Source organism: Urocampus carinirostris, chromosome 4, assembly GCF_059441175.1.
Source record: "Urocampus carinirostris isolate Australia breed hairy pipefish chromosome 4, RoL_Ucar_1.0, whole genome shotgun sequence".
Classification (NCBI taxonomy): Eukaryota; Metazoa; Chordata; class Actinopteri; order Syngnathiformes; family Syngnathidae; genus Urocampus; species Urocampus carinirostris.
This window is the reverse complement of record NC_142352.1, coordinates 47,798,274-47,823,205: the sequence shown is the minus strand read 5'-3', so window position 1 is coordinate 47,823,205 and position 24,932 is coordinate 47,798,274. Positions and strand designations below refer to the sequence as shown.

At 37.4% G+C, this 24,932-nt stretch overlaps 3 protein-coding genes across 3 annotated transcripts in view; 1 reads left to right on the top strand and 2 right to left on the bottom strand.

Moving 5' to 3' along the window:
• LOC148368049 (CDC42 small effector protein 2-like) overlaps nt 1-11,309 on the bottom strand; it is a 14,919-nt gene extending 3,610 nt beyond the window's left edge. Inside the window, exons 1-4 of the mRNA XM_088334754.1 lie at nt 11,177-11,309; nt 5,596-5,825; nt 928-1,029; nt 764-839 (exon numbers count right to left, since the gene is read on the bottom strand). Of these exons, the coding sequence (XP_088190880.1) occupies nt 765-839; nt 928-1,029; nt 5,596-5,649 (231 nt within the window). The 5' untranslated portion in view covers nt 5,650-5,825; nt 11,177-11,309 and the 3' untranslated portion in view covers nt 764. The remainder of the gene's footprint in view (nt 1-763; nt 840-927; nt 1,030-5,595; nt 5,826-11,176) is intronic.
• On the top strand, nt 11,275-24,614 carry nip7 (NIP7 nucleolar pre-rRNA processing protein). The gene is made up of 5 exons (XM_088334752.1): nt 11,275-11,441; nt 11,541-11,627; nt 20,439-20,577; nt 24,150-24,290; nt 24,369-24,614. The coding sequence occupies exons 1-5, from the start codon at nt 11,386-11,388 to the stop codon at nt 24,486-24,488; spliced, it is 543 nt and encodes a 180-aa protein (XP_088190878.1). The 5' UTR covers nt 11,275-11,385; the 3' UTR covers nt 24,489-24,614.
• LOC148368047 (telomeric repeat-binding factor 2-like) overlaps nt 24,336-24,932 on the bottom strand; it is a 30,940-nt gene continuing 30,343 nt past the window's right edge. The window contains exon 12 of the mRNA XM_088334751.1: nt 24,336-24,932. Within this exon, the coding sequence (XP_088190877.1) occupies nt 24,774-24,932 (159 nt within the window). The 3' untranslated portion in view covers nt 24,336-24,773.

Sequence of the window (24,932 nt, the reverse complement as noted above, 5' to 3'; positions counted from 1 at the left end):
TGCTTGCTCCGACTTCTAAAGCACACAAGCATGGCGTTTTTGGGTCTTTGGATATCTGAAGCAGCAAGATGACGGACAATCATATCACCTCCCTCTAGGTAAAATAAATTGAAAATTTTCAACCCACAAGTATCTAAAAAAATGCACATTTATACATACGATAGCCCTTGTATTTTTGCTTATTATTCGCGCTTGAGGCATAGTTTTTGGCAAACACTGTTAATTCATAAAAAAAACTGAAGACTGAACGAAATGGCACAGAAAAGAAAATCATATTCTGCAGATTACAAATTGCAGATAGTATAACATACAGCCAAAAAGCAGGAAAGTTTGTAAAACTTGGGGAAATTACGTCTGACGTAAGCAACGTTGAGGCAGACGTCCCTTTAGATTTAGTGAATTAAAGTTAAACTGAGAGTTTGGCGAGTATGTTTTTTATGCTAGCGTTATTTGAATAATGTTATGTCGTTTCTAATATTAACAGGCATGTCAATTATGTTACCATGATACCAAACAAACATATTCAGCCTGTTTTTCTCCATTTCATTTTAAATTCCATCTGAGGATGATATGTATGATTTTTGTGTTGGAGTCTGGAAAAGGATATATCCTTTATTTCCCAGTGGGATTACAAGACTCTAAATAAATCGCAAGTTGAGTTTAGCCCAAGAGCTTCTATTGTGAGATTTGTAACTTTATGTTAGGCGACTGATGTCCAACCAATGAAAAGTCAAGTCAAAGAAAATAAAAATGAGTCAGTCACCTCATAATTGCGAGCCTTCAGAGCTGCCATGTACATAGCCGCCTTTGGACTTCATTTGGGCCTGTACCAGATCCACCTGCAAAGATTCAGTAAGCAGCTTTGAGTAAGCGAAACCAAAGCTCCCGAATGGTACTTGTGAAGGTTTATCTGAGAAGAGAACCCACCGTTGGTAATCCCAGGCCCATGTCGCCAGAGCCAACATGTGTTGTGTGGACAAAGTTTGTGGGCTCGCCGATCATCGAGCGGTCGATCCGCCGCCGCCGTTTCTGGCAAACATTTTTTCACATTCACTAAAAAATTTTAAATTTGGTTTATCTGTAAACTAAGAGAATTCCTAATAGGATGTGTGTATGTGTTTTTTAATTGAAGAAAAAATATAAGCGAATGAGATACAACACTGTTCAAAAGTTTGGGGTCACACAGAAAATTTTGTTTTTTAAAAAAGTTAAACTTTTATTTATCAAATGAGATGTCCAATATCTTTGTTCTTTTGTCCGTATGAATATCTTCTTTTTGTTGGCCAGTCTCAGATAAAGCCTTTTCTTTGCCACTCAGCCTTGATGGCCAACATCTCAGGATCATCTTTTCACTGTTGATGTTGACACTAGTGTTTTGTGGTACTATTCAATCAAGCTGCTAGTTGAAGACATGTAAGGCGTCAAGTTCTAAAACTAAAGACTCAAATGTACTTGTCATCTCACCCCTTCCCTTGCTACTCTGGTTGGACCCAGTTAATATTCTTATTTGAAGGGAGAAGTACAAATCATTGTAGATCTTCAGTTTCTTGTCAATTTCCCAAATGGAATGGCCTTTATTTCTTCGAACAAGGATAGACGGTTAAGTTGTACACAAACGTTCTCTTTTTCTGGCCATTTTGAAAGTTTAATCACATCAACAAATGTAATGCTCCAAAAACTCAACTAGCTCAAAGGAAGGTCAGTTTTAGAGCTTCTCCAAACAGGTAAACTATTTTCCAAAGGAAGTTCAGTTTTAGAGCTTCTCCAAACAGGTAAACTATTTTCAGCTGTGCTAACATCATTGCACAAGGGTTTTATAATCATCGTTTAGCCTTTCAACACAACTAGCAAACACAACGTGGAAAAGATGAACCTCTCTACACTGCTGTGGATATTGCAATGAAAAGTTTTGCAGCTAAAATTGTCATTTACTACGTTAAGAATATATGGAGTGTATTTATGACCAATTGTATATTATCTTCATGGAAAAAAACAGTGCTTTTCTTTAAAAATAAGGACATTTTTAAGCAACCCCAGAATTTTGACCGGTAGTGTATGCTATGCTTTTAGGTTGCTCATAATGATGATGCACCTGTGGTGGGATTAACATTTAATTATTTAAATAAACATAAGGGGTAAGACTCCTCTAGTCGAACCACATTGTTTCAAATTATAGGCGTCTGGATTAAATGAGCTATTAGAATCAACCAGTGCCAGAGTCTTGGCTCGCAAAAGTCACATGACCAAGCTCAGAAAACTGGCTATTACCAAGCCCCTGCTCCTTAAAGCTACACTACCAAATAACAGTAACTTTCTAAGGTTTGTAAATGACAACAACCTTACCAATAACAGGTTAACAGGCCGACACTTAAGTAGGATGTCTTACTTTTCTATGTATGACTGAATTATTACCTAAATAATAGTCTGTCCAGATTTTATGAGAACACAAGTAAAAGTTCAGGTTTCGCTTAAGTTTATATAAGAGGGGATTCTAAAAAAAGTTTTCCCAAGAAAAGAACCTCTTCAGTGTTTATGTTGTATAAGCAATGAGAACATCCCACACAAGAACTGTTACACTCGTCTGCATTACAGAGACATTTTCAAAATAGTCTTGAACCAGAGTTATCTAGAGCAGTGATTTTCAACCACTGTGCCGCGGCACACTAGTGCCGTGAGAGATTGTCAGGTGTGCCATGAGAACTTGTCCGATTTCACTTAATATTTTAAATTTTATAAAACATTTATGAATCATTTTCTGCAAATATTATGTCATTGTCAAGTGTCTGTGCTGTAAAAACAGGGGGTATTATAAGTTATATTGTAATTAAACATACTGTTAGGTGTCATTTTACAACATTTTTGGTTAGTGTTGTGCCGCAAATATTTTCCAATGTAAAAATACGTGCCCTGGCTCAAAAAAGGTTGAAAAACAACGATCTGAACATAGTAATGGAGCATTATGGAAAATAGTTGATCCAAAACAACGTTGTAAAACAGGGTACCACGAGTAAAAATAGTGTGGTAAGATAAAATCTAGCATTTTCCAATGTCATCTTTATCCCAAGTGGTCTAATAATTACACAAGGGAGCTAGGCTTATTACTACTAATGTTAACATGATTGCTGGCCCGCGAGAATATTGTTAGACATCAAATCGGTCCGTGGTACAGAAAATATTACAAATTCACTGATCTATAGACCCTTTCATTTGTTTGTAAACATTGTGCCGAATCCGGTTGGGTGGGGCCTATGATGGAGGCAAAAAAATACTTGCGCTGGTCAGAAGGCAGCGGAAAAGAAAGCCGTCGTAGCTGCAAGTTGTTGTCATGTAGTGTTTGTGTGCCAGAATCTGAGAAAAAATGTTGATTGTTAAGTGACATTTTACAGGGTCCCAGCAGATACTCCTAAACAAAGAAAAATAAGAGAGTCATGGATGCATTGAAGAGAAGAGATGCTCGGGTTTGGCGGGTTTATTTTAGTGCTACAACAACAAATTGATAAAATCGATTAAAGTCGATGATTAAAAGCGTTGGCAATTAATTAGATCATCGATTCGTTGTATACAGCGATTTATGAGCCACCAAGAACGTTAAATCATTGTAAATTAGAGTACACACCATTTCGTTGTGACACTGGAAATTGTGGTTTCGCTTCGGTCCAGCAGAGGGCGCGAATATATATTACTTTAGAACATTGCATCATTTACAAACAAAAGTTTCTACTTTGTAGTTTTTGGCGATTTCATCATGAAATAAAGTTAACAATTTTCAAAGGAACAGACAGAAATACAGAGAAAAACAATCAGAAGTACAAAATGAATAAAGTAATAAAAAAAATAAAAAAAATAATACAGTAATCCCTCAGTTATCGCGGTTAATGGGGAACAAAACCACCCGCGAAAAGTGAAAATCCGCGGAGTAGCGATACCCCTTCAAAAATGCTTTTATATATATATACACATATATATATATATATATATATATATATATATATATATATATATATATATATATATATATATATATATATATATATATTAATTATTTTATTTAATTATTTTTTTTTTTATACACAGTTAATGGGGACCAAAACCACCCGCGAAAAGGGAAAATCTGCGAAGTAGCGGCGTCCCTTTAAAAATGCTTAAAAAATATATATCAAATTGTCCCTAGATGTGAATGAGCGAGCGAGTTGTCTGTCCCTGTGTGCCCTGCGATTGGCCGGCAACCAGTTCAGGGTGACCCTGCCCACTGCCCGATGATTGCTGGGATGGGCTCCAGCACCCCCGTGACCCTACCGAGTATAAGCGGAGCAGCTAATGAGGTGAGATGATATATAAATATTATATATTTTATTATTATCATTTTTTAGACCCGCGAAGCTCTGAACCCGCGAACGTGGAACCACGAAGTAGCGAGGTCCCACTGTAATAATAATGACATGTTAAACTCAAATTTTTGAGCATAAATAATTTTCATATTGGCAATGTTTAATATATTTCTAAATGTAACCCCCCCCAAAAAAACAAATTTGTTGACAACATTTTGAAAAGAGGGTTTGTTTAGATTTTTGATGATTTGTTTTTTTGTGGAGAAAAAAAACATCTACAAAAATTGAAATGTATTTCTTTTTCTGTTTTGTTTTGTATAAGTCCGAATTTGATATGATCTATGGATGAGGTGGTAAGAAAAGCGTATCTTACATATTTGGAGGTGTATAGCATATATTTCTATGCATTTTTTTTATTATCAAGGAATTGACAAACACTAATATTTTGTTCTGGGCAATATCGTCTGTCCAACACTTCAATGTTTGAATAAATAAGAGGGAAATTCTAAATCTGATTCATCGATTAATCGGAAAAAAAAAAAATCGACTGATTCATCAATTACGAAATTAATAATTAGTTGCAGCCCTAGTTTACTTCATATTGGGTAAAAGAAACAAACATTTATGATTGTTGTTGTTGACTCCATATTTCTGGGAACATCTCGTTTGTATTTTTAGCTTCAGCTAACAGGCACGCATTGTAAACAATCGTTAGGCATACAGTACAATCAAAGTTATTTATTAGATACATGCATTTGTTGTTGGTCATTTGAGGAGAAGGATCTCTTGACGGCATTTAGGCTACAAGGTAACAGTTAGATGAAACTAAGAAGATAACAGGATACTTTGCAGATATAGTAAGCAATAAGGACTTGATGGCAATCATAAACGTTAAATTTTTCTAACCTGATATGAAGTGTGCCCTGCAAACCCGAGCATTTTTGATGAGTGCCTCGGGCCAATATTTTCGCTATGATCGAGTTATCCACAACTCTCTTCTTATTTCTTTGTTTAGGAGTGTCTGCTGGGATCACGGATGTTTTTTTCTCAGATTTCAGCACACAAATACAACATGACGACAACTAGCAGCTACAACAGCTTTCTTTTTCCACCGACTTCTGACCAGCGCAATTTCCATTTTGTCTCCAGCATTGACAGAAAGGGTCTCTAGGGAACCAATAACAATAAAATGTCCACATCACCTGCGACAATAATGACAACAATTACATAGAAAAGTAAATACAGCAGTTCAAATGAGTGTACTCACAGGCTGCGGCTGCTCCGCGATACAGCAGCTAAAACAAACCCAAAATTCAGTCATTCCTAAGCCAGTGACAGCGCGGCTGCAGCGGTTTCCTGTTCCAGTTGAGCCGCGACTCGTCGCGTGCCTTCCTGTCTGTCTGATGGCAACCAGCTGCAGTGGAAACTGAGGGTTGGTCCTGTACAAGTTTCTCCGTTTGCGACTACGTACGTTTGCGACAAGTATAAGGACTCCACCTGACCAAAAGTAATACAAATACACATCAGACATAGCTTGGCTATGAAATTGTATCGGCATATTTTTATAAGAAAATCAACTCTCACGAGATTAAAATTGAGGTAAAAAGGAACCATATAGGACCGAAATCCGGGACGTATGGCTCACAAGCCATATATGGCTCTTTTCATAAGTATGGTTCATTGATAAAATGACACTCATGCAAATTTATCAATAGTGTTCCAATTCTGAAAGTGCGGAAAAGCGCAGAGTTGAGTGTAGTGCGCGCATACATGACAGGGAGCTAACAGTAAAACTGGTTTAGTCCAGTATAAAAAGGGCATACTCCCCACTACAGTTAACAGATAAGGTGTCACACCAACAGACACCGTTTTGGCTATATGTTGCTAAGGGATCCTTTATATGGAAGCTCATTAAACAATTTGGGTTCACTGTTTAGACACTTTGTGATTAAAACCCACAGAAAAACTAAACAGCCAGAAACGCCAGCCAAGCACGCAGAGCAATTGGATTGAGTGAACAGTAGGGGTGGGGGGAGCTATGCACACAGGGCACTACCCTCTGTCCAGCGCCTTCTTCACCGATGTTAAATAGGTCAGTATTCTCGTTTGCCGTATTTTGGGACAATTTTACAAAATAACTCTGCTTGCACCTTGTTTTGAAACCATTATTTACAAACAAAAATGAAGGTCAAAATGGACCTCAACAATCTCAAGTAATCACAGGAGGTAGACAAGTTTAAAGTGGTATATTTGTTGATATGGGACACAGGCTCTCGCATTAATATTATTTAGTAAATTTTATTAAATCATCTAACGTCACACAGTGAAATAAAATGCACTGAAAAATTAGCTTTTGTCTATAGAGCACGTTTGGTGGTTTTGTTTTAAAATATATGATATGTCTCTCTCCAAGAAAAATAAATCAATAAATTGATATAGTGGCTCTTGGGTAAAAAGAAGTTACCTACCCAGATACAGAAGACTTTTAAGACTCATTCATATGTTTGGCATGTTGGTTCCCAAATCATACCTTTGAGCTTACAGTTACGCTGCGTAAAGCATGACTGAGTGTGTGGAAAGAGCACACATTGTGCACATGTTTGCAATAACTGACACAGAGAAAGAAATGAGGTCATTACAGTAGTATGCTGCAGACAAGCCTGTGCGGTGACCTACTATCAACACAGTCAATAATACTCATGTTTTGGGAGGTTGATGTTAAGACTGTCTCATTATATATACCAGCCCTTGATGAGAGAGCTATATTTTCTCTGACTTCATAATAATGATTCGGGGTACCTATGATGAGGCAGAATTCAAGATAACCGAATCGTGGCTGAAAGGAACTAATAGTGGAGGAATGTTAGGAGGGCATATCAGTAATTGAATTTGGAAACTACCCCAAGGAATATGACAAGCTTAATACATATTAGTACCAATTTTATTTTAGGAAGCACAATAAGTTAACAAAAATTTCATCTACTCACATTCTGTCTTTTAGACGAAAAAAAAGTGATAAAGGAAGAGAGGTGTGACTACCTCAACACCTCAAAAAAACATGTTTAAGCTTTTAAAGTCAGTTCAGCAAAACTTCCTAGCGAAATACATTACAAGTGATTCGACCTTATAAAAACGCAGTAGTCGATTGGTAAAGTGCCCTGTTAAAGCAGTAACAAAGTTCCATATTACTTTTATTATAGCATAATTACTTAGACTATCCTCAAATGGCGATGTGTGCTCTATCAGGGATCTCCAACCTGTATCAAGCTGAGAGCTACTCCTTGTAACTAATTTGTGCAAAGGGCACCCAGTTGGATATGTATTTCTAAAATTGCTACTTACCATGAAATCATGATGTTGAAACTATGTTATTACAAAGTTGATAAGTGGAAGTAAGGTCAGATAGACTAGGCCAAACACTAAAAAAAAATTGTTTAACAAGAAAATCCTAATACCCCAGCACTGGCAAGTTATTTTCAGAACAGGTCCGCGAGAACCTCAGCTGTCCTTCGGGGGAATCCTGTGCTAGATATTGCTTTGTTTTTATCTTTTGTGAGGATGTTTTTTTTTTTTCCCTATAATGAATAGAGGCTATGGACCATATATTTATTCATCGTATCATATATTATACACAGTATGGCGCTGAATAATCAGTCTGTGGTCCCTGACACACTTCTAGAGTTCTCATCCTGTTGTGCCGCTGGGAAAAAAATGGTTTCAAATCTGTTACTTGTCACTTCCCTGTGGACACTTCAACATGGACAGTCAGACTTATTTCACAACTAAATGTCTCACAGGGTTTGTGAATTATGTATTTTGCAGAGCCACAAATATATCTGCAATTTACATATGCAATTTTTGATCTTGTGTGTGCATTTATCATCTCATACGATTTTTCGATTTTGAGTATACCATCAATTTTGTGGATCTGAACAATACGCACCTAAATATTTTCTACACAAATGGCTCCCCATACAGGTGTTGAGTAAAATAACGGTAATATGGAGCTTACATTTTCAGTTACGGGAAGTTTTTCCCCATTGCAATTAACCACTGGGAAACAATACTACACTATTAGTATTACATATTTCATACTGCCCTGTTTCGGTGGAGCATGCATCTTCCCTCTTATTTATTATTATTCAGCCAGTATCAACCATCAACGTGATATCTACCGGAAATCATTTTGTCACGCGAGGCTATCGACGTGACTCGTCGCCTTCGATCGGCGCCGGGTTTTTAGACCCAACTGCTGTGTTGGGAGTCATTAGGTGACCAAACCCCCCAATTCCAACCCTTAATGCCGGGCGCCAAGCAGGGAGGCAATGGGTACCAATGTTGTAAGTCTTAGGTATGACTCGGCCGAGGCTTGAACCAGCGACCTCCCAGTCTCGGAGCGGGCGCCCTACCATCTAGGCTACCGAGCTGGTATGCTCTTGGGCGCAACCCAAAGAGAACAATGGCGCCATGTAAGACAATGGCATATGAACAAATGCCAGCTGCCGTTAATCACGAGGAAAGAAATAGAATGGCAAAGCAAAGCCACTAGAGAGCAGTGTCAGCGTCGTTTTAGCAGAGTTACTGCGAAAAATGGCAACAATTTTAAGCATTCGCAAGCAGTTTACCCAAAATTCAAGCACTTTTAAATCTTTAATAACACGTTTGAATTCAAGCATTTTCAAAGATTTCGAGCACCTGTACTAACACTGATCACTGTATTTAGAGCAGCTGAAAACGAGTTCTAAAATGGACAAGGAAGAATACAAACTAGGATTAATAGTGACCATAACGCACCATTTTCCCCCCAAACTAGTTTCTTGCCCAACCTTTAGCAAGGGGTTTAGTTACTGATAGCAGAAAGATGGTGGGACAATTTTTTTCAGCTCCCACTAGGTCATTGCTTTTCAACTAATGTGCTGTGAGACTGTGTCTAGTGTGCCACAGGAAATTTCAAGTCATGTTTATTTGTATAGCCCTCAACCACAAGGAGTATCAAAGGGATGCACACACAACAGATTATTGCAAACTGTAGACTATTATTACACCTTCTCCTGATCCAAAACCTACATGAGGGCAAGGAAAAACTCAAAAACCTCAATATGAGTAAAATGAAGAAACCTTGAGAAGGGACCGCATGTGAGGTAATGCTCCATCCAGGATGACGAGGCCGCAACGGATGTTGCAATCACAAATAATACAAAGATATGTATATTTCCTAAAATTATCTTTGCAAATAAGCATGCCATTATTTAGTTAATTTCATTTTCTTCCAGTGGTCGGCCAGATAATTACGTGGTAGCAGATTCCTTTTTTTCCCCCTTTACTTTTTTATGTATTAAATATCTGCTCATAAAGTAGTACAGGGAAATGTATTTAATAACTTATTTTGTCTGAAGAAGCTGTTAAAGATTGCAGTGCAATACAATTCATAAATTTATTCAATTGAATTAAAAACCTTGCAAACAATTTAAACCATTTTGATTAATAGTTTCTTTTTAAAAAAAACTGAAAAAAAGTTGGTGTAGTAAAATACAATTTTGTTTTACTGGCAGATGCTTTTGCTCATTCTGAGGAGTATTTTTATTGTCTTTTTCTAGAAAATAAAAGATAAAGATATAATAAAATCTGAAGTAGTAGGTCAAATATACAGTATAGTAAAATCTAAAATTACAGTAAAATTAAAACCTCCAGATCCATGGTGACCACAATCGAAGATAAGCTGTCAATTTAGGCAACATAATTGATGCTTTAAAAATGAAAACGTGAAACTGGTGTTGGAATTAATTTCCAAACATTTTCAACAGAGTGTACCTCAAGATTTTATCAACTAAAATAAAGTGTTTCTTGGCTCAAAAAGGTTGAAAAACACTGCTCTAGGTGAATTTCATTACGTAAAATAAATGCCAATTTCTCCACCTACGAGTATTTTTTAAAATACACGTTTTCATTATAGGTCATGTATTTTTGCTCATTTTAAATCAATAATGTTGGTTGATGATTTAAGTTTTTCTTTTTAATCAAGGGGCTGTGAAATAATACACAATGTTCCTTTAAATATTAACTACCTAAATGTAGCGCAATTGTGACCTGTAGTTCATGCGCAATTCACGGCAACATTTCCACAGCAATGACCGACAATAATATGAGTATTTATTGCAGCTCCCAAGAAAATTAATGAAATGATCTGATCTGCATTTATATAGCGCTTTTCAAGTCAATGACTTCCCAAAGCGCTTTACATTGTGCTTCACATTTCCCAATAGCGGCCGTGATCTTTGCAGCCATGTAAGGCGCTAACCTGCTTATTGGGGGTAATTGGGGGTTCAATGTCTTACCCAAGGACACTTCAACTAGTAACACGGACAAGCCGGGATTCGAACTGGGATCCCTTAATCCTAAAACGATCGCTCTACCTCCTGAGCTACTGCCGCTCCATAATAAATGATAAAATAATAAAATATTTATCAAAAATAAAACATAAACGATTTTTGACAAACAAATTAATGTTATGCAACTATGCACCACTGTGCTAAAGGCTCTCTTCAAGTTGCGAAAGGGGAATAATCTCGACGAATGCGTAAAATATTATAAATATAGTTACCAAATGTTTAAATTGTGTTTTTTTTTCTATTTTCATGTGACTAAAACAAACGCGCGTTGAACACAAGACGCTCGTTCACCGTTTCCTCCACTGACAGCTAGCCAGCCGTGCTAACTTTGGCACCGTTTCCGAGAGCGGGAACACACCAAAAATTACCTCATACGAAAATAAATATGTACGAAGCTGCAGTAAAGAGCTTAAATTCACATGTTTTAAAATGAACTCAGTCCATATTTAATGTACCTACCGCGCGTTGGTTAGATTGTCTCAGTAGACGCCACTGTCGACTTGAATGGTATAAACGAGAATGGAAAAAAAACATCAGGAAGTACAATGTTGTGAAATCGTTTCGACTTCCGTTTTGAAGTGCGATCACTTCCTTGTTGATCCACGCGTTGTATGTACTCGTGGGCTATTTAGTAGTTGTTTCCAAATATTTTATTTTATTTGACCAAAATGAGGCCACTGACAGACGAAGAGACAAAAATATTTTTTGAGAAGCTTTCGAAATAGTAAGTATAAAAATATATTTTTGATCCGTGTAAGAAGCTACGTGGATTTAGCACGATAAGCTAACACACGTGAATTGTTGTGTTTATTCTTTTTAACAGTATTGGAAATAATATAAAGCTTCTCGTGGACAGACCGGACGGGACATATTGCTTCAGGCTTCACAAAGAGCGCGTTTATTACATGAGGTAAATCAATCACGAACAATCTTGTAATATCATGTGCATAGTCTCCTAATCTTAAACCAGCAAAATTATTATGATCTGCCTTTTAAACAATGTTCAGTTATCGATTGCAATAAGGACAATTCTTATCCATTTAATAAGTTTTTATTCAAATCAAATCTATTTTTAGCGCACTTTTCAGGCAATAAATTGCCACTCAAAGTGCTTTTAAAAACATTCAAAAAAAAACATTACAATTAGACGATAAAATCCCTTCCTTTATCCCCTTCCAACAACCCAAAACACTTAATACACAAATAAACACAACGGGTTTATACAATAATAAATCTAAATACATAGTAATATAACTAAAATATGATGATGGCAAAGCACAGACTAACCATGTGAGGAAAGGGACCCGAGGGAGGCTTAAGCCACACAGATCGGAATAGCAGCAGATGCAGGGATGTGATTTTTCCGCTAATTCGCGGAATTCCGCTTTTTTTATCTCCAAAAATAAAATTTTAAAATTTCCGGTGTTTTAATTGGTAAAAAAAAACGATTTCGTCTCGACAGCATGCCATTTGAGTGTTTCCGTAACTGAAATGAAACGTACTTGCGATTGGTTGAAGTCTCGTGTTGACCAATAAACGCGCTTGTTATAGGAGTGTGCCATTGTTCATTTCTCACACGTTTTTGCCGGGTGTTTAAAGAAAGATGTCCGTGATCGAACGCAAAGATGCTCCGCGAGCTAAAGAAATTGATAAGATTGTAAAAAACAAGTTTCGATGGGACTGGTTGGAGAAGGAATTATCTACGAATGTTGGAAAGAAGACTGTGACGAATTTGTTCAATGACTTTATTCGGAAGATCGATCGTGCCGGGAAAGCACTTTGCATTTGGTGTCATGATACCATCGACTATGGTGGGAGAGGTTTCAAAGCTCTTGAAAGTCACGCAAAGAGCAAAAAACACGTGAAAGAACTCCAGTCAAGAACGACAAATTATTCCATCGCTGGAAGTTTCGGTGCCCAAACGTAAACTCCAAAACTTTACGGCCTCCATCCCTTATTGACATCACAATCGGAAGCGGTAATAAAGAGACGTGATCCACCCCAACAACCTGTACCAGTTGCTGATAGAGTCGTGAATTTTGAGGTAGGTGGTAAACTTTTCAAATTTATTTGACAGTTTTCCCATTTTTTTCGAAAATATTATAACGTAATAAAAATGGCCATAAATATTTAACAATTACAATAATAGATTTTCATGTGTACATTACACCAACACTTTACTGTAGGGCCTATACTTATTGTACTTTTTACTGCCCTGGTCCTACCTGGCCCCCCCCCCCCCCCCCCCCCAGCTAGCAATCACCACCCCCCCCCCCCCCCCCCCCCCCCCCGCTAATTTTCAGATAATTTCACTTTGGTCAAATCACATCCCTGCAGATGGCCTTAGGATTTCAGCCATTGGACCACATCCTACCAGTTGGGCCACTCAAATGAGGAAACACTATAGGATAAAACTTTAAATAAAAGTAACTGGAAAACAAATCATTTGAAATGTGAAATAAAACATTATATATGTTGCTGTAAAGGATTAGATGTTAAACAAAAGATAAATTAAGTCAGTAAAAGCCTTTTTTAAAAAGTGGGTTTTGAGTCTCCTCCTATGAATATTAAGCATCCCCGCAGACCTGATTAGGAACAAAGGTCCTCTACTGGGTTCGCAAGGGTGCTTGCAAAATTGAAAATTGATTTTAATGTTATGTTTCAAGGATAAAAAGAATGCTTGAATTATGAGTGAATCACTTTTAAATGCTTGAAATTTTTCGCCATGTTCCTAATCGAGGCTGGTTAAAATGAGGCCGACACTGCTCTCTGGTGGCTTACCTTTGTCATTGTATTTCTTCCCTTGTGATTAATGGCAGCTGGCATTAGTTTGTATGGCATTTTCTTATGAAGCGTCATCCCCCTATGGCACAGATGCATGCTACACCTAAACAGGGCACTATGTGTATATGTGCAAGGATTAATATAAATTATGGATATTTATTATGTGCCATTAATAAAATAAAAATCAAATTATTTTTGGGTGAATCTTTGGTAAATCAATAAAATAAAATAGCCATCTCCCAATAGGGGGATATGGCTCCGGTGTGTGTACATATATATATATATATATATATATATATACTGGACTGTCTCAGAAAATTAGAATATTGTGATAAACTTCTTTATTTTCTGTAATGCAATTAAAAAAACAAAAATGTCATACATTCTGGATTCATTACACATCAACTGAACTATTTCAAGCCTTTTATTATTTGAATATTGCTGAATTTGGTTTACAGCTTAAGAAAACTCAAAAATCCTATCTCAAAATATTAGAATATCATGAAAAAGTATACAAGTAGGCTATTCAACTAATCACCTGAATCATCTAATTAACTCGAAACACCTTGCGAGGGTTTCCTGAGCCTTAAAAACACTCAGTTCAGTAAACTAAATCACTGCTGATCTGACTGCTGTCCAGAGGACCATCATTGATACCCTCCATCAGGAAGGTAAGACACAAAAAGAAATTTCTCAAAGAGCAGGCTGTTCACAGAGTGCAGTTTCAAAGCATATCCACAAAAAGTCTGTTGGAAGGGAAAAATGTGGCCGTAAACGCTGCACAACCAAGAGAGATGACCGCAGCCTTAACAAAATTGTGAAGAAGAGCCGCTTCCAGAATTTGAGGGAGCTTCAAAGACAGTGGGCTGAAGCTGGAGTCCAGGTATCAAAAGCCACAGTTCACAGACATGTCCGGGAAATGGGCTACAATAGCCGTATTCCCATGGTCAAGCCACTTCTGAACTCAAGACAACGGAAGAAGCGTCTGACTTGGGCTATGGAGAAGAAGCACTGGACAGTTGCAGAGTGGTCCAAAGTCCTCTTTTCAGACGAAAGCAAGTTTTGCATTTCATTTGGAAGTCAAGGCGCCAGAGTCTGGAGAAAGGCTGGAGAGGAGCAAAATCCAAGTTGCTTGAAATCCAGTGTGGAGTTCCCACAGTCAGCAATGGTTTGGGGAGCCATGTCAGCTGCTGGTGTTGGTCCACTGTGTTTCATCAAGTCCAGAGTAAATGCAACTGTGTACCAAGAGATTTTAGAGCACTACATGCTTCCATCTGCTGAAAAGCTCTATGGAGATGAGGATTTCATTTTCCAGCATGATCTGGCACCTGCCCATAGTGCCAAAACCACCAGTAACTGGTGCACTGACCATGGCATCACTGTCCTTGATTGGCCTGCTAATTCCCCTGACCTGAACCCCATCGAGAATTTGTGGGGTATAGTTAAGAAGAAGATGAAAGACACCAGACCTACAAATGCAAATGAGCTGAAGGCCGCTATCGAAGCATCCTGGGCATCAATAACACCTCAGCAATGCCACAGGCTGATTGCCTCCATGCCACGCCGGATTGATGCAGTAATCCGTGCAAAAGGATTCCCAACCAAGTACTGAGTGCATCAATGGACATTTTCAAATGTTTGATTTAGTTTTGCTGTTATAAAATTATTTTTTTACTTGGTCTGAGGAAGTATTCTAATATTTTGAGATAGGATTTTTGAGTTTTTTTCAGCTGTAAGCCAAAATCAGCAATATTCAAATAATAAAAGGCTTGAAATAGTTCAGTTGATGTGTAATGAATCCAGAATGTATGACATTTTTGTTTTTTTAATTGCATTACAGAAAATAAAGAAGTTTATCACAATATTCTAATTTTCTGAGACAGTCCAGTATATATTAATAAAAAGGTAGTGTTTACTCAAGAGGTATTAATTACATGTCTTGACAAATTCACATGCAAGATTAAAAATTGCAAATATGAATCACAGATATTTGTGGCTATGGAAATTACAAGATTAACACCGGGTTTCTTCATTTTATGGTACTGGAGAAAATTGGATTTGAAAGTCTCTGAAAAGTGCTAGTATTTTGCCATGAATAGGGTATACGAACCCTGCCTCTCATTGATGAGGGACCAGATGAAGTTGAACCTGCTACATATTATATATTACCCTTCGATAGCACCTTTGCTTTTTGGTTACCTTTTTTCATTTACATGACAATCATTCAAATAGCCTGACAACAATAGATTTAATACACAAATCACTATAAAGTGACTTACAAATATACAGTCCAAAAAGTTTACAGGGGTGCTGGAGCCCATACCAGCTCTCTTTAGGCAGCGGGCAGGGGTCACCCTGAACTGGTTGCCAGCCAGTTGCAGTAGTGCAATATATTTCCAAAATGAGAGTCTATCAACATATGACTACCGGTATTCGTTTTAATTATACATTGGTAAGATTTTCTACAGTCTTGCTTACAAGTTAATGCTTGGAGACTGTGCAAAATAACATTGAAATATTGTAAAAATATTTGAAAAATAATGCAATAACATTTAGAAGTGCAATGACATTTTGCAGCAACAAAAACAAAATAAACCGCAGGGTTATTTTTCTTTGACTGTTTTGTGTGATTAATAAGAATGATACCTATTTTCCTATACACATGCAACATATGTATTTTTTCTGGGGAAGAAACTGTCTCTGAGCCCGTTAGTCCTTGTTTTAAGGGATCCGTAGCATCTACCAGAGGACAACAGGTCCAAGAGGTGGTAGCCAATATGAAAGAAGTTTTATTTGTGTTGACGAATCTATGGTTATCTGTCTGCTGCTGTGGTCCCATCATAGCGCACCGTGATGTCAGAATTAAGGATCGACCGATTTTCCAGGGTTGACACCAAATATTAGTATTAGGAGGAGGCGATAACCGACAATTGAGGCCGATATACATTTGCTGTAAATGTTTAAAAATTGCCATGAGGACATTTCAAATAACAAAAGAAACATAATGTTTGTTTTCAATTCAAATATAATATGAGTGCACTCACTTTCACATGATGAACAAGTGTGTTGGTTTACACAGGGAAATCTAATCAAGGCGGGTAACAGCAATCGGTGAACAACTACGTACGATAAACATGACATACAATTAGGTTATTATAGCACACTATAAAGATGCATTACAATATGGCTACTGTATAAAGCCTACCTGTGTACTACTAGTCGTGGTCGTAAACATGGCTGTAACAAGCTTGTTTTTGGGATGCTCATGCACCCCCAAAAGTTGCATCATTTTTTAAACTTTGGCTCAATATAAGTCAGGATAAGCTTAAATAAGATGACAACTCCAGATGAAAAATACTAAAAGGAAAACAAAAGAAAAATGTGAACAACGCAGGGTCGGAAACACTCCACTGCCTTGAATAGGTGTAGTCTATTTGGTTCTCTGCAACAACGTTAGGATGTATTCTGATAATTATTTATTTTCTCCAATCACTATTAAAAAAAAGTAATACTGATTTTTATAAATTATTTTCTTTGTAATAAAACAGTTCGTGTTTAAGGACACAGTAGTCAAATATGTATTCATCATTTTATTATTTATTACTTATTTAATTGACTGAATTAATGTTTCATGACTGAAATATATTTTTATGTGGATGTTGGTGAAAAGGGAGCGCGATAAGACACTAAGGGTGCTCAGAACCAAAAGAACACGAAATTTCATATTTTATTTTTAACGACTCGGGATTGTATACTTTTCAGCATTTTTCCTTATGAAAACGACATAAGAATTCTTAAGGTTAAGATAATGTACATATTTTTATGACCATGATAAATGTGTTGCTACAACAAAGGTTAAGATAATGTACATATTTTTATGACCATGATAAATGTGTTGCTACAACAAAATAACTCTGAGGCCCCAAATGAAAGCCAGACACCAAGAGAAATCTTGATGCGCACTTGCTTAATTGCGCGTAGAAATACTGCAGCCCAACTAGGCTTTATATAGATCAGTGCAGCTCAAATAAATGAGAAACGATGTATGAAAGTTATTTCTATAGCATGCAAATGGAAAATTTAAGGAAATGAGAAAAGAGCAAAAGAACAAACTAGATACTGAATAAAGAATACAATTCTTTATTTCAAATATTTGCACCAAAACACACACAATAACAACCTGCTTCAAGAAGCATCAAAACAAAATAAATAGTATCTCTTTCAACACGTTTTTAGAATGAAAAAAATCACACTAACTAAGAACAGACCTACTATAAAGAAAAATTTGACATGACATATAAACTAGCTAGATATAATACAACGCTTGTAATTGAAATAATTAAGGTAAAAAATCATGTGTTAAGACCACTATTAAAACAATTAATGACCAAACAAACTTGAACATGTGTAAAAAAAGAATGACTAATAATTACATATGACTCAAATAAGAAAAAACACTAGAGTGTTTAAATAAAAAGCAATAGCTCATTGTAATACAATACATTTCAAACATAAAGAAACAAATAAAAGTTAGAAATTGTGCAAAATATGAATAGAATAAAAGGGTTGACTCTGATGCCTGACCTTGCCTAGGGTTTGCAAATTGCAGCCTCGTGCCCTGGTCTTTTTTCAAATGAAATATATGAAATAATTCTACCCTCAGACAATGATTAAATTGACAAAAGCAGGTTATCATTTATGTTTAGGTTGTCACTTAGGAACAAGATTGCTTCGACTGAGCAAGGTTTCAGTGATCTATCGTGCGTCCCGCTGCGCCAAAAACTTGCTCGCTGCTGCTGGTTGCGGGTATGCACAGGATCATACTAACTCTGCAATCTTGGTATTTGCTAGAGTTTATTTTTTCTGCATGGGAGCAGCAGTGGATTAAAAAACAAAAAGTAGCGCTGCAGCGAGAGAGGAGCCTGACCCAAAGCCCGAACTAATGATTGACATTTCAGGCTCGACCCGAATTTTGGGTCGGGTTTTAGATTTTACCTCTATTTGGAGCCGATAATTATTTGCTGTAAAAGTTTAAAAATTGCTGTAAGAAGTTTCTAATAATTCAAAAAGTAACAAAGAATGTTGATTGTTAATTCAAATAAAACGTCAATAGCTCTCTGAAACCTTTTACAAATAGAATTTCACGACAGGTAACATGACTAATCTTTTACTAAAAGAAACCAAAAACGAACCGTGCAAGAAATAAAATTAGGTTTTGCAATAACATGTATGAAGGTACCGTATTTTCCGCACTATAAGGCGCACCTAAAGTCTTAATTTTTTTCAAAAGCTGACCATGCGCCTTATAATACAGTGCGCCTTATATATGGCTCAATATTAAATTGCAAGGTCTCGCAACTTACGCAACTCGATTTTCCCCCGAACGTGAAGTACTCCGCGGTGTATGCTGGGATTTATATACCGGCGTTTCATTGGCTAACCAATGTGTCAATCATCATTTGAATCGATCGCTATTGGCTAAAGTTATTCGGAGCCTCGGATTGGCTAGAGGGCCAAAACAAACCCTGCAATTGCCCGAAAAAGATGACTGAATAGTAAGCTTGCTAAACTACGCCATAAAGAAACATGTTTCATTAGTCTGTATTTGTAAACATTTTACTCTCCTGGATTTACTACACTCACAGTTGTAAGAAGACCATGATTGCGTATCATTATTGAACGTGAGAACTTAAGTGAGCTATGCGGCTTTATATTTTCCCGGTATCTTGTTTTAGAACGATCTTGATGTTGCTGTGATGAGTTGAGTGAATTAAACTCAATTCCAAGTGTTTATTGTCATATGCACAGTAAAGTTGCGAGCGAAAAGGAAAATAGAAACTAAGGAATGGTTGGCATTTCTTGAATCCCAAGACATTAACCTTCCGAATGATATTTGAAATGATGCATTTGAGTGACATCGTATGGACACATCTGCACGTGTCTACGACACGTATTTGCTTTTTTGCAAGCTTTGGGAATGTTAAGGGGGTAATCAGTTTGACTGAATCATCTGACTGTTTTGTCGACGTTCCCATTGTAGCGCCTTATAATCCGGTGCGCCTTATCTATGGAAGATATAGGACCAAAAACTATTTTTGGGGGTGCGCCCTATAGTGCGGAAAAAAACTAATAGATCCCTGATTTTATTTTTGTTTTTACAATTTTCAATACAACTTACATGACTTAAAGTGACTTAAAACAAAAAGTACAAAAAGCAATGGAAATTTCAACTAAGCTCCAGAAATGAAAAGTGTGGGTACTCCTGTTTCTCATAAAGGCCATCTGCTTTCTTTCAATCTGGCACTGAGCCAATAGGAGTTAATAAATCTCCACCTGAACCTGCTTCCTTAAACAAGTTAACAACTTTTTTGCACTCTCTTAATCACACACTTTCTTTTTCAACATACCACGGCACATATTTTAAAAAAATAAAAAAATATCATCAGTAGCTTGATTCACACTCTGGCATGCTGGGGAGTTAGGAGAGCTGCTGCTGTTGCACTGTGGAGTTGAAAAAGCTTTTGCTTCAGTGGCTCCTCCCCAGGTTGCTTGTCTAATCTGAACATGCGTGTGGGCAGGGGAGGAGGTGGGTAAAAGCAAAAGAGACAGCTCGGCTGCTTCAGAAAACGTAAATGATCGGCCTGCAAATGAATAAAATTGCCAATACCGATATAGGTCAAATTCTCAAATATCGGTGCCGATAATCGGCCAGCCCGATATTTGGCCAGCCAGATAATCGCTCGACCTCTAATTCATACTTTAATTGGACATATGAAGATGTATCGTACGGTAAGATGACAAAATCAATAAGAATTGAAGCGGACATCATATGACCTCTTTATGATACAACACAATACATTAGAATGCATTAGTTAAGCAACCAAGTGAGACTGTACTGAACCCACTTTTTAAGCCTTTAATGATATTATTTTCACAGTGACAAGATTCTCAAACTATCCACAAATATTTCCCGGGACAAACTTGTGGCGATCGGAACTTGTTTTGGAAAGTTTACAAAGAGCAGGATGTTTCGGCTCCACATCACAGCTTTGGATTTCTTGGCTCCCTATGCAAAGGTTTGTGTCAATGATCTCTACCCTTGTGGCATGCATTTTCTTTTGTGAGACAAATAAGTCAGTGTACATTATTTGGATGTTAACTTGAAAATGCGATAGCTCAGCCATTTAGGAATGTTTTTTGACTTCCAACCACTCAGAATGTTCGGTGTCAAGAGACCCATTCATACACATACCTGCCAAGTACTACGGTTTTCTTGAACCCACTACGGTATTATGGTTGGGTCACAAAAACTACGTTTTTTTTTAATAAGTCTTCGGTTCCGTCCGTACACTTTGGATTACTTTCTATCATATCGTTATGGGGTTTAACGCACAAAAATGCGTTTATCCGAGAAATCAACTCCTTGCCCTGAAGAATTCTCGCGCCGGTGTTATGCCGAGAAATGCATCCCCTCGCTACTACAACCACATTTACCTTGTTTTATCTCACTTTTATATCACTTTTCGGGAATGTAACTGCGAACATATAACCAAAACCACTTCGTCTTGCATTTGTTGGTAATGTAATACAACTTAAACCATTCCGTCTTTGTTGTGAACGCGCCACCACCTGGTGTAGTTGTGTGAACACAAAACAAAAAATTGTATTGGTATATACCGTAAATTCCGGACTACAGTGCGCACCTGATTATAAGCCGCACCCACCACATTTTTAGAGGAAAACCGATTTTGTACTTACACAAGCCGCCCCTGTATATAAGCCGCATGCGCCCACATTAAAAAAAATGTAACACGAACACAAAATTAACCCAAACCCGACTAAGTCCCGTGATTGAAACTGAATGTCCTTCATTAAAGTACACAGTCCAAAAATCACAGCCGGCAAAATGAACAGAAAATGATACCGGTACTTAAGGTTTGATGCAGACCTGCAGAGTCCGGGTCCTGTTGAAAGTAATCCAAGGAAAAAAGTGTATATTTCCAAAGGTAAGGGTGGGAAAAATATATATCCACTATAGTCCGCCGCGTCAACAAACAGGTCTCACCTTTACCCCACTTCCCGTCATCCCGCGTTTGTTACGCCCCTTCTTTTTTATAAGACCGTGCAAAACATATCAGAATAAGTGTCTAAAATAAATACATTACAAAAATATACAGTTGCAAATACATATTATACATGGTTACACATATTTACAAAGAAAGACTGTACACCGAGAGTTTTCCAAGCTTTAATAATATTACTTTCATCCCAAGCTGTGCCCGTGACAGGGCAGTTAATGGTAGCAACACGCTAGCAACACAGTAAACGGGTCTGGTAAAAAAACATATCGTACTTGTAAAAATCATGGTAAACTGTCCTCATCTTCCTCCTTAGAACTGAAGCAATCAAAGTCGTCTTCCTCAGTGTCGGAAAGAAACTTTCATATAGATGTCGTCCCACGCTCCCGTAGCCTCACTCGCGCTGTCACTGTCGCTAAAACTCTCATTCACTCCTGATTCTGTGCCCTCCTCTCCGTCACGCAGCGGACTGGCTTTTCGGAACCCGTTGGTGATGGTGGATTTTTTGATGTGCCTTTCTTTTTGCAATTTGCATGATGAGGGTATGTTTACGCAAATTTAATTTATGCACATGCCAAGAAGTTGCAGTCTATATATATATATATATATATATATATATATATATATATATATACATTTTTGGGGGAGAGCCGCATATATATTTTAAGACAAAACCACCAAACACAGTGTGAGCAGATTTCTTTTGTAAAATTATCTCAAAATACTGCAAACAAGAACAATACGGATGTATTTAGGGGTGTGAGCAATGTATGCAGAGATCCGACCATCCCTACCGCCCACCCAATCCAATTGCTCTGGCCGGCGTTTTTGCATGTCTGCACTTTTTTCTGTGGGTTCTAATCATAAAGTGTCTCAACAGTAAATATAGGTTGTTTAATGAACTTCCATATAAAGGATTCCTTCGTTACGTACAGCCAAAACAGGGTATGTTGATGAAAGACCGTGAGCCTAAACTCTAGATGAAACGTCCCCTTTATATTTTGGACAGAACAAATTTATTTTTTTCTTCGACTTCGCATACGCTAAAAATTGGGATGTTTGCAGAGAACATTACTATGTCCCGTACTTTATCGCTTAGCCAGATGAACTCATGAAAAGAGCCGTTTGTGGCTCGTGAGCCATACATACCCGACCCCAGATTTAGGTATTATTATTTACCTTATAAGAGAACTTTAGAATTCCATTCTCAAAGTCACTTTTTTTCATAGGCTGTTTCCTCTGACGTTTACTTGGGAGTAACGTGTCTGTTTGTGTCTAGCTATGCTGTACTTTTAGAGTTTCAAAAGGTTGAGTTGTTTTCTTTTACATAACAGGCGTCATAAGTATGTGATAATGGCCGTACCTGAAGACTGTATCGAACCAAAGACAATAGTATCGAAGTACTCGCTCATTATAATATTGAGTCTTATAGTGTTCTGTGACAGGGAATCTATGTGTTCTTAAACGAACGATTATCGAAACAGTTATACTATTGCATACGAGTAATTAAGCATTTTAGGAGGAGATCAAGGTTCTGACAGACAAGCTGAAAGAGGGTGTCGCCATATGCAGGCAATACACAAAGAGGTAAGTATTAGTTTCAGGAGCGAGCAGCAGCAAGTCAACTGCAGGAGAGAGAGTGGGAAAGGTGAGATGTCACAACATTCATTTGGACAAGTAACTTAAAATTAGTTTTATCTGGTTATATCAGTATCAGAAATATTTTATTAACACTCCACTTATTGAAACATGAATATTTTGTTTGTTTGTTTGTACATGATTCAATTGTTTGTTTGTTTGTAAATGATTCAAATTGAATCTTTTCTTCCGGCGCAGTCACGAATGGCAGCCACTCCAGCAGCTCCCGTGTTATTTTCGATTGTTCTCGATTGTTCTCAGCTCAGGGATGCTGCTGGAAATGTGAATTTCCCTTCGGGGATGAACAAAGTATCTATCTATCTATCTATCTATCTATCTTCCTTGGCGCATATTTTCCACCGGTCTAAATCTTACCTTTTGTACTCGAGCGCCGCGGCTATTTCCCACCGGTCTAAATCTTACCTTTTGTACTCGAGCGCCGCTGGCGGCCGTTAGAAAAATTACATAAATTCGCAGCATTACTGAATAAGCCGCAGGGTTGAACGTTTGAGGAAAAAGTGGCGGCTTATAGTCCGGAAGTTACGGTAATTCGCTCTATGCCTCTGAAGAGAAAAATATCTCATTTCTAGGAAATGCAAGGTAATACGCCATGTTTGTGTTTTGTCAGAGATTATACATTTTAATGGATATCTATTCGTCCAAATAATGTACATAGCACGTTTTGTGTGTAGTATGTAGTTGGCTTCCTAATAATATAATTTCAATCACAGAACAATGCAATTTCGAACATCTACATATCATCTCAAGCCGGGGAAAATTTGAGCTCCCAAGTGTTTACTTCTAATGTTTTCTGTTTGATTGAAAATACAAAAGTCATGAAAATGAACACATTATTTACCTGCATGCCACGTGGGTTAATATTTTACAAAATTTGTCAGAATGTGGCACTCACACACTCAGTCTTCATAAAGTTCAAGGTGTGGGTGAAACCTGGTGCAGAGCAGTCCTTCCTCTATGGAAATCATATTCTAAAATCTGGTCTTGGGAGGATCACAGAAAACACCATGAAGTACCAAGGTTTAGTGGTCTACTCCATGGCTGACGTGCCACTGGTAAGGTCCTTATTATACCTCAAGTGAAGTAATGACTTTGGAAAATAAAGAGAACTCAATATGTTTTTATTATTTTAGGGCTTTGGAGTGGCAGCAAAAACAACTCAAGAGTGTCGGCGAATGGACCCCATGTCCATAGTTGTGTTCCACCAGGCTGACGTTGGCGAGTTCATCAGGAATGAAGATGATTTAACATAAATTCACGCTTCTGTCACGGATTCCAATTGTTGGACTGCAGCATCTGTTTATTTGTCAATCCCAACACACACCTTCAATCCATGTGTTTGTGACCTTTATAGAATAAACCTTTGAAAAAAACCTTTCTTATCAATGATTAGCTGAAGCTCTATTTAAAAAACCTCTATAAAAATGATTTAGAAAAATGTTTCACAATTTTTTATCGTTCATGATTGAGCAACAAACTCAAAAAAGGTAAAACAAAAAACTTTGTTAACCTACAAATACTCCAAACCTAATACCCAATTAAGCCAAGGAAACATTTTTCATTGTTCGCCATCTGTCTTTCAAATGGACATTTGTCCTGTCTTTGAAGGAGTAGTAAGACCTAATCTTGGCCCAGTTGCCCTCTCCAAATTTTTTAACTGCCTTCTTGAGCATCCGGCTTTCTTCTTTGGTCCACAT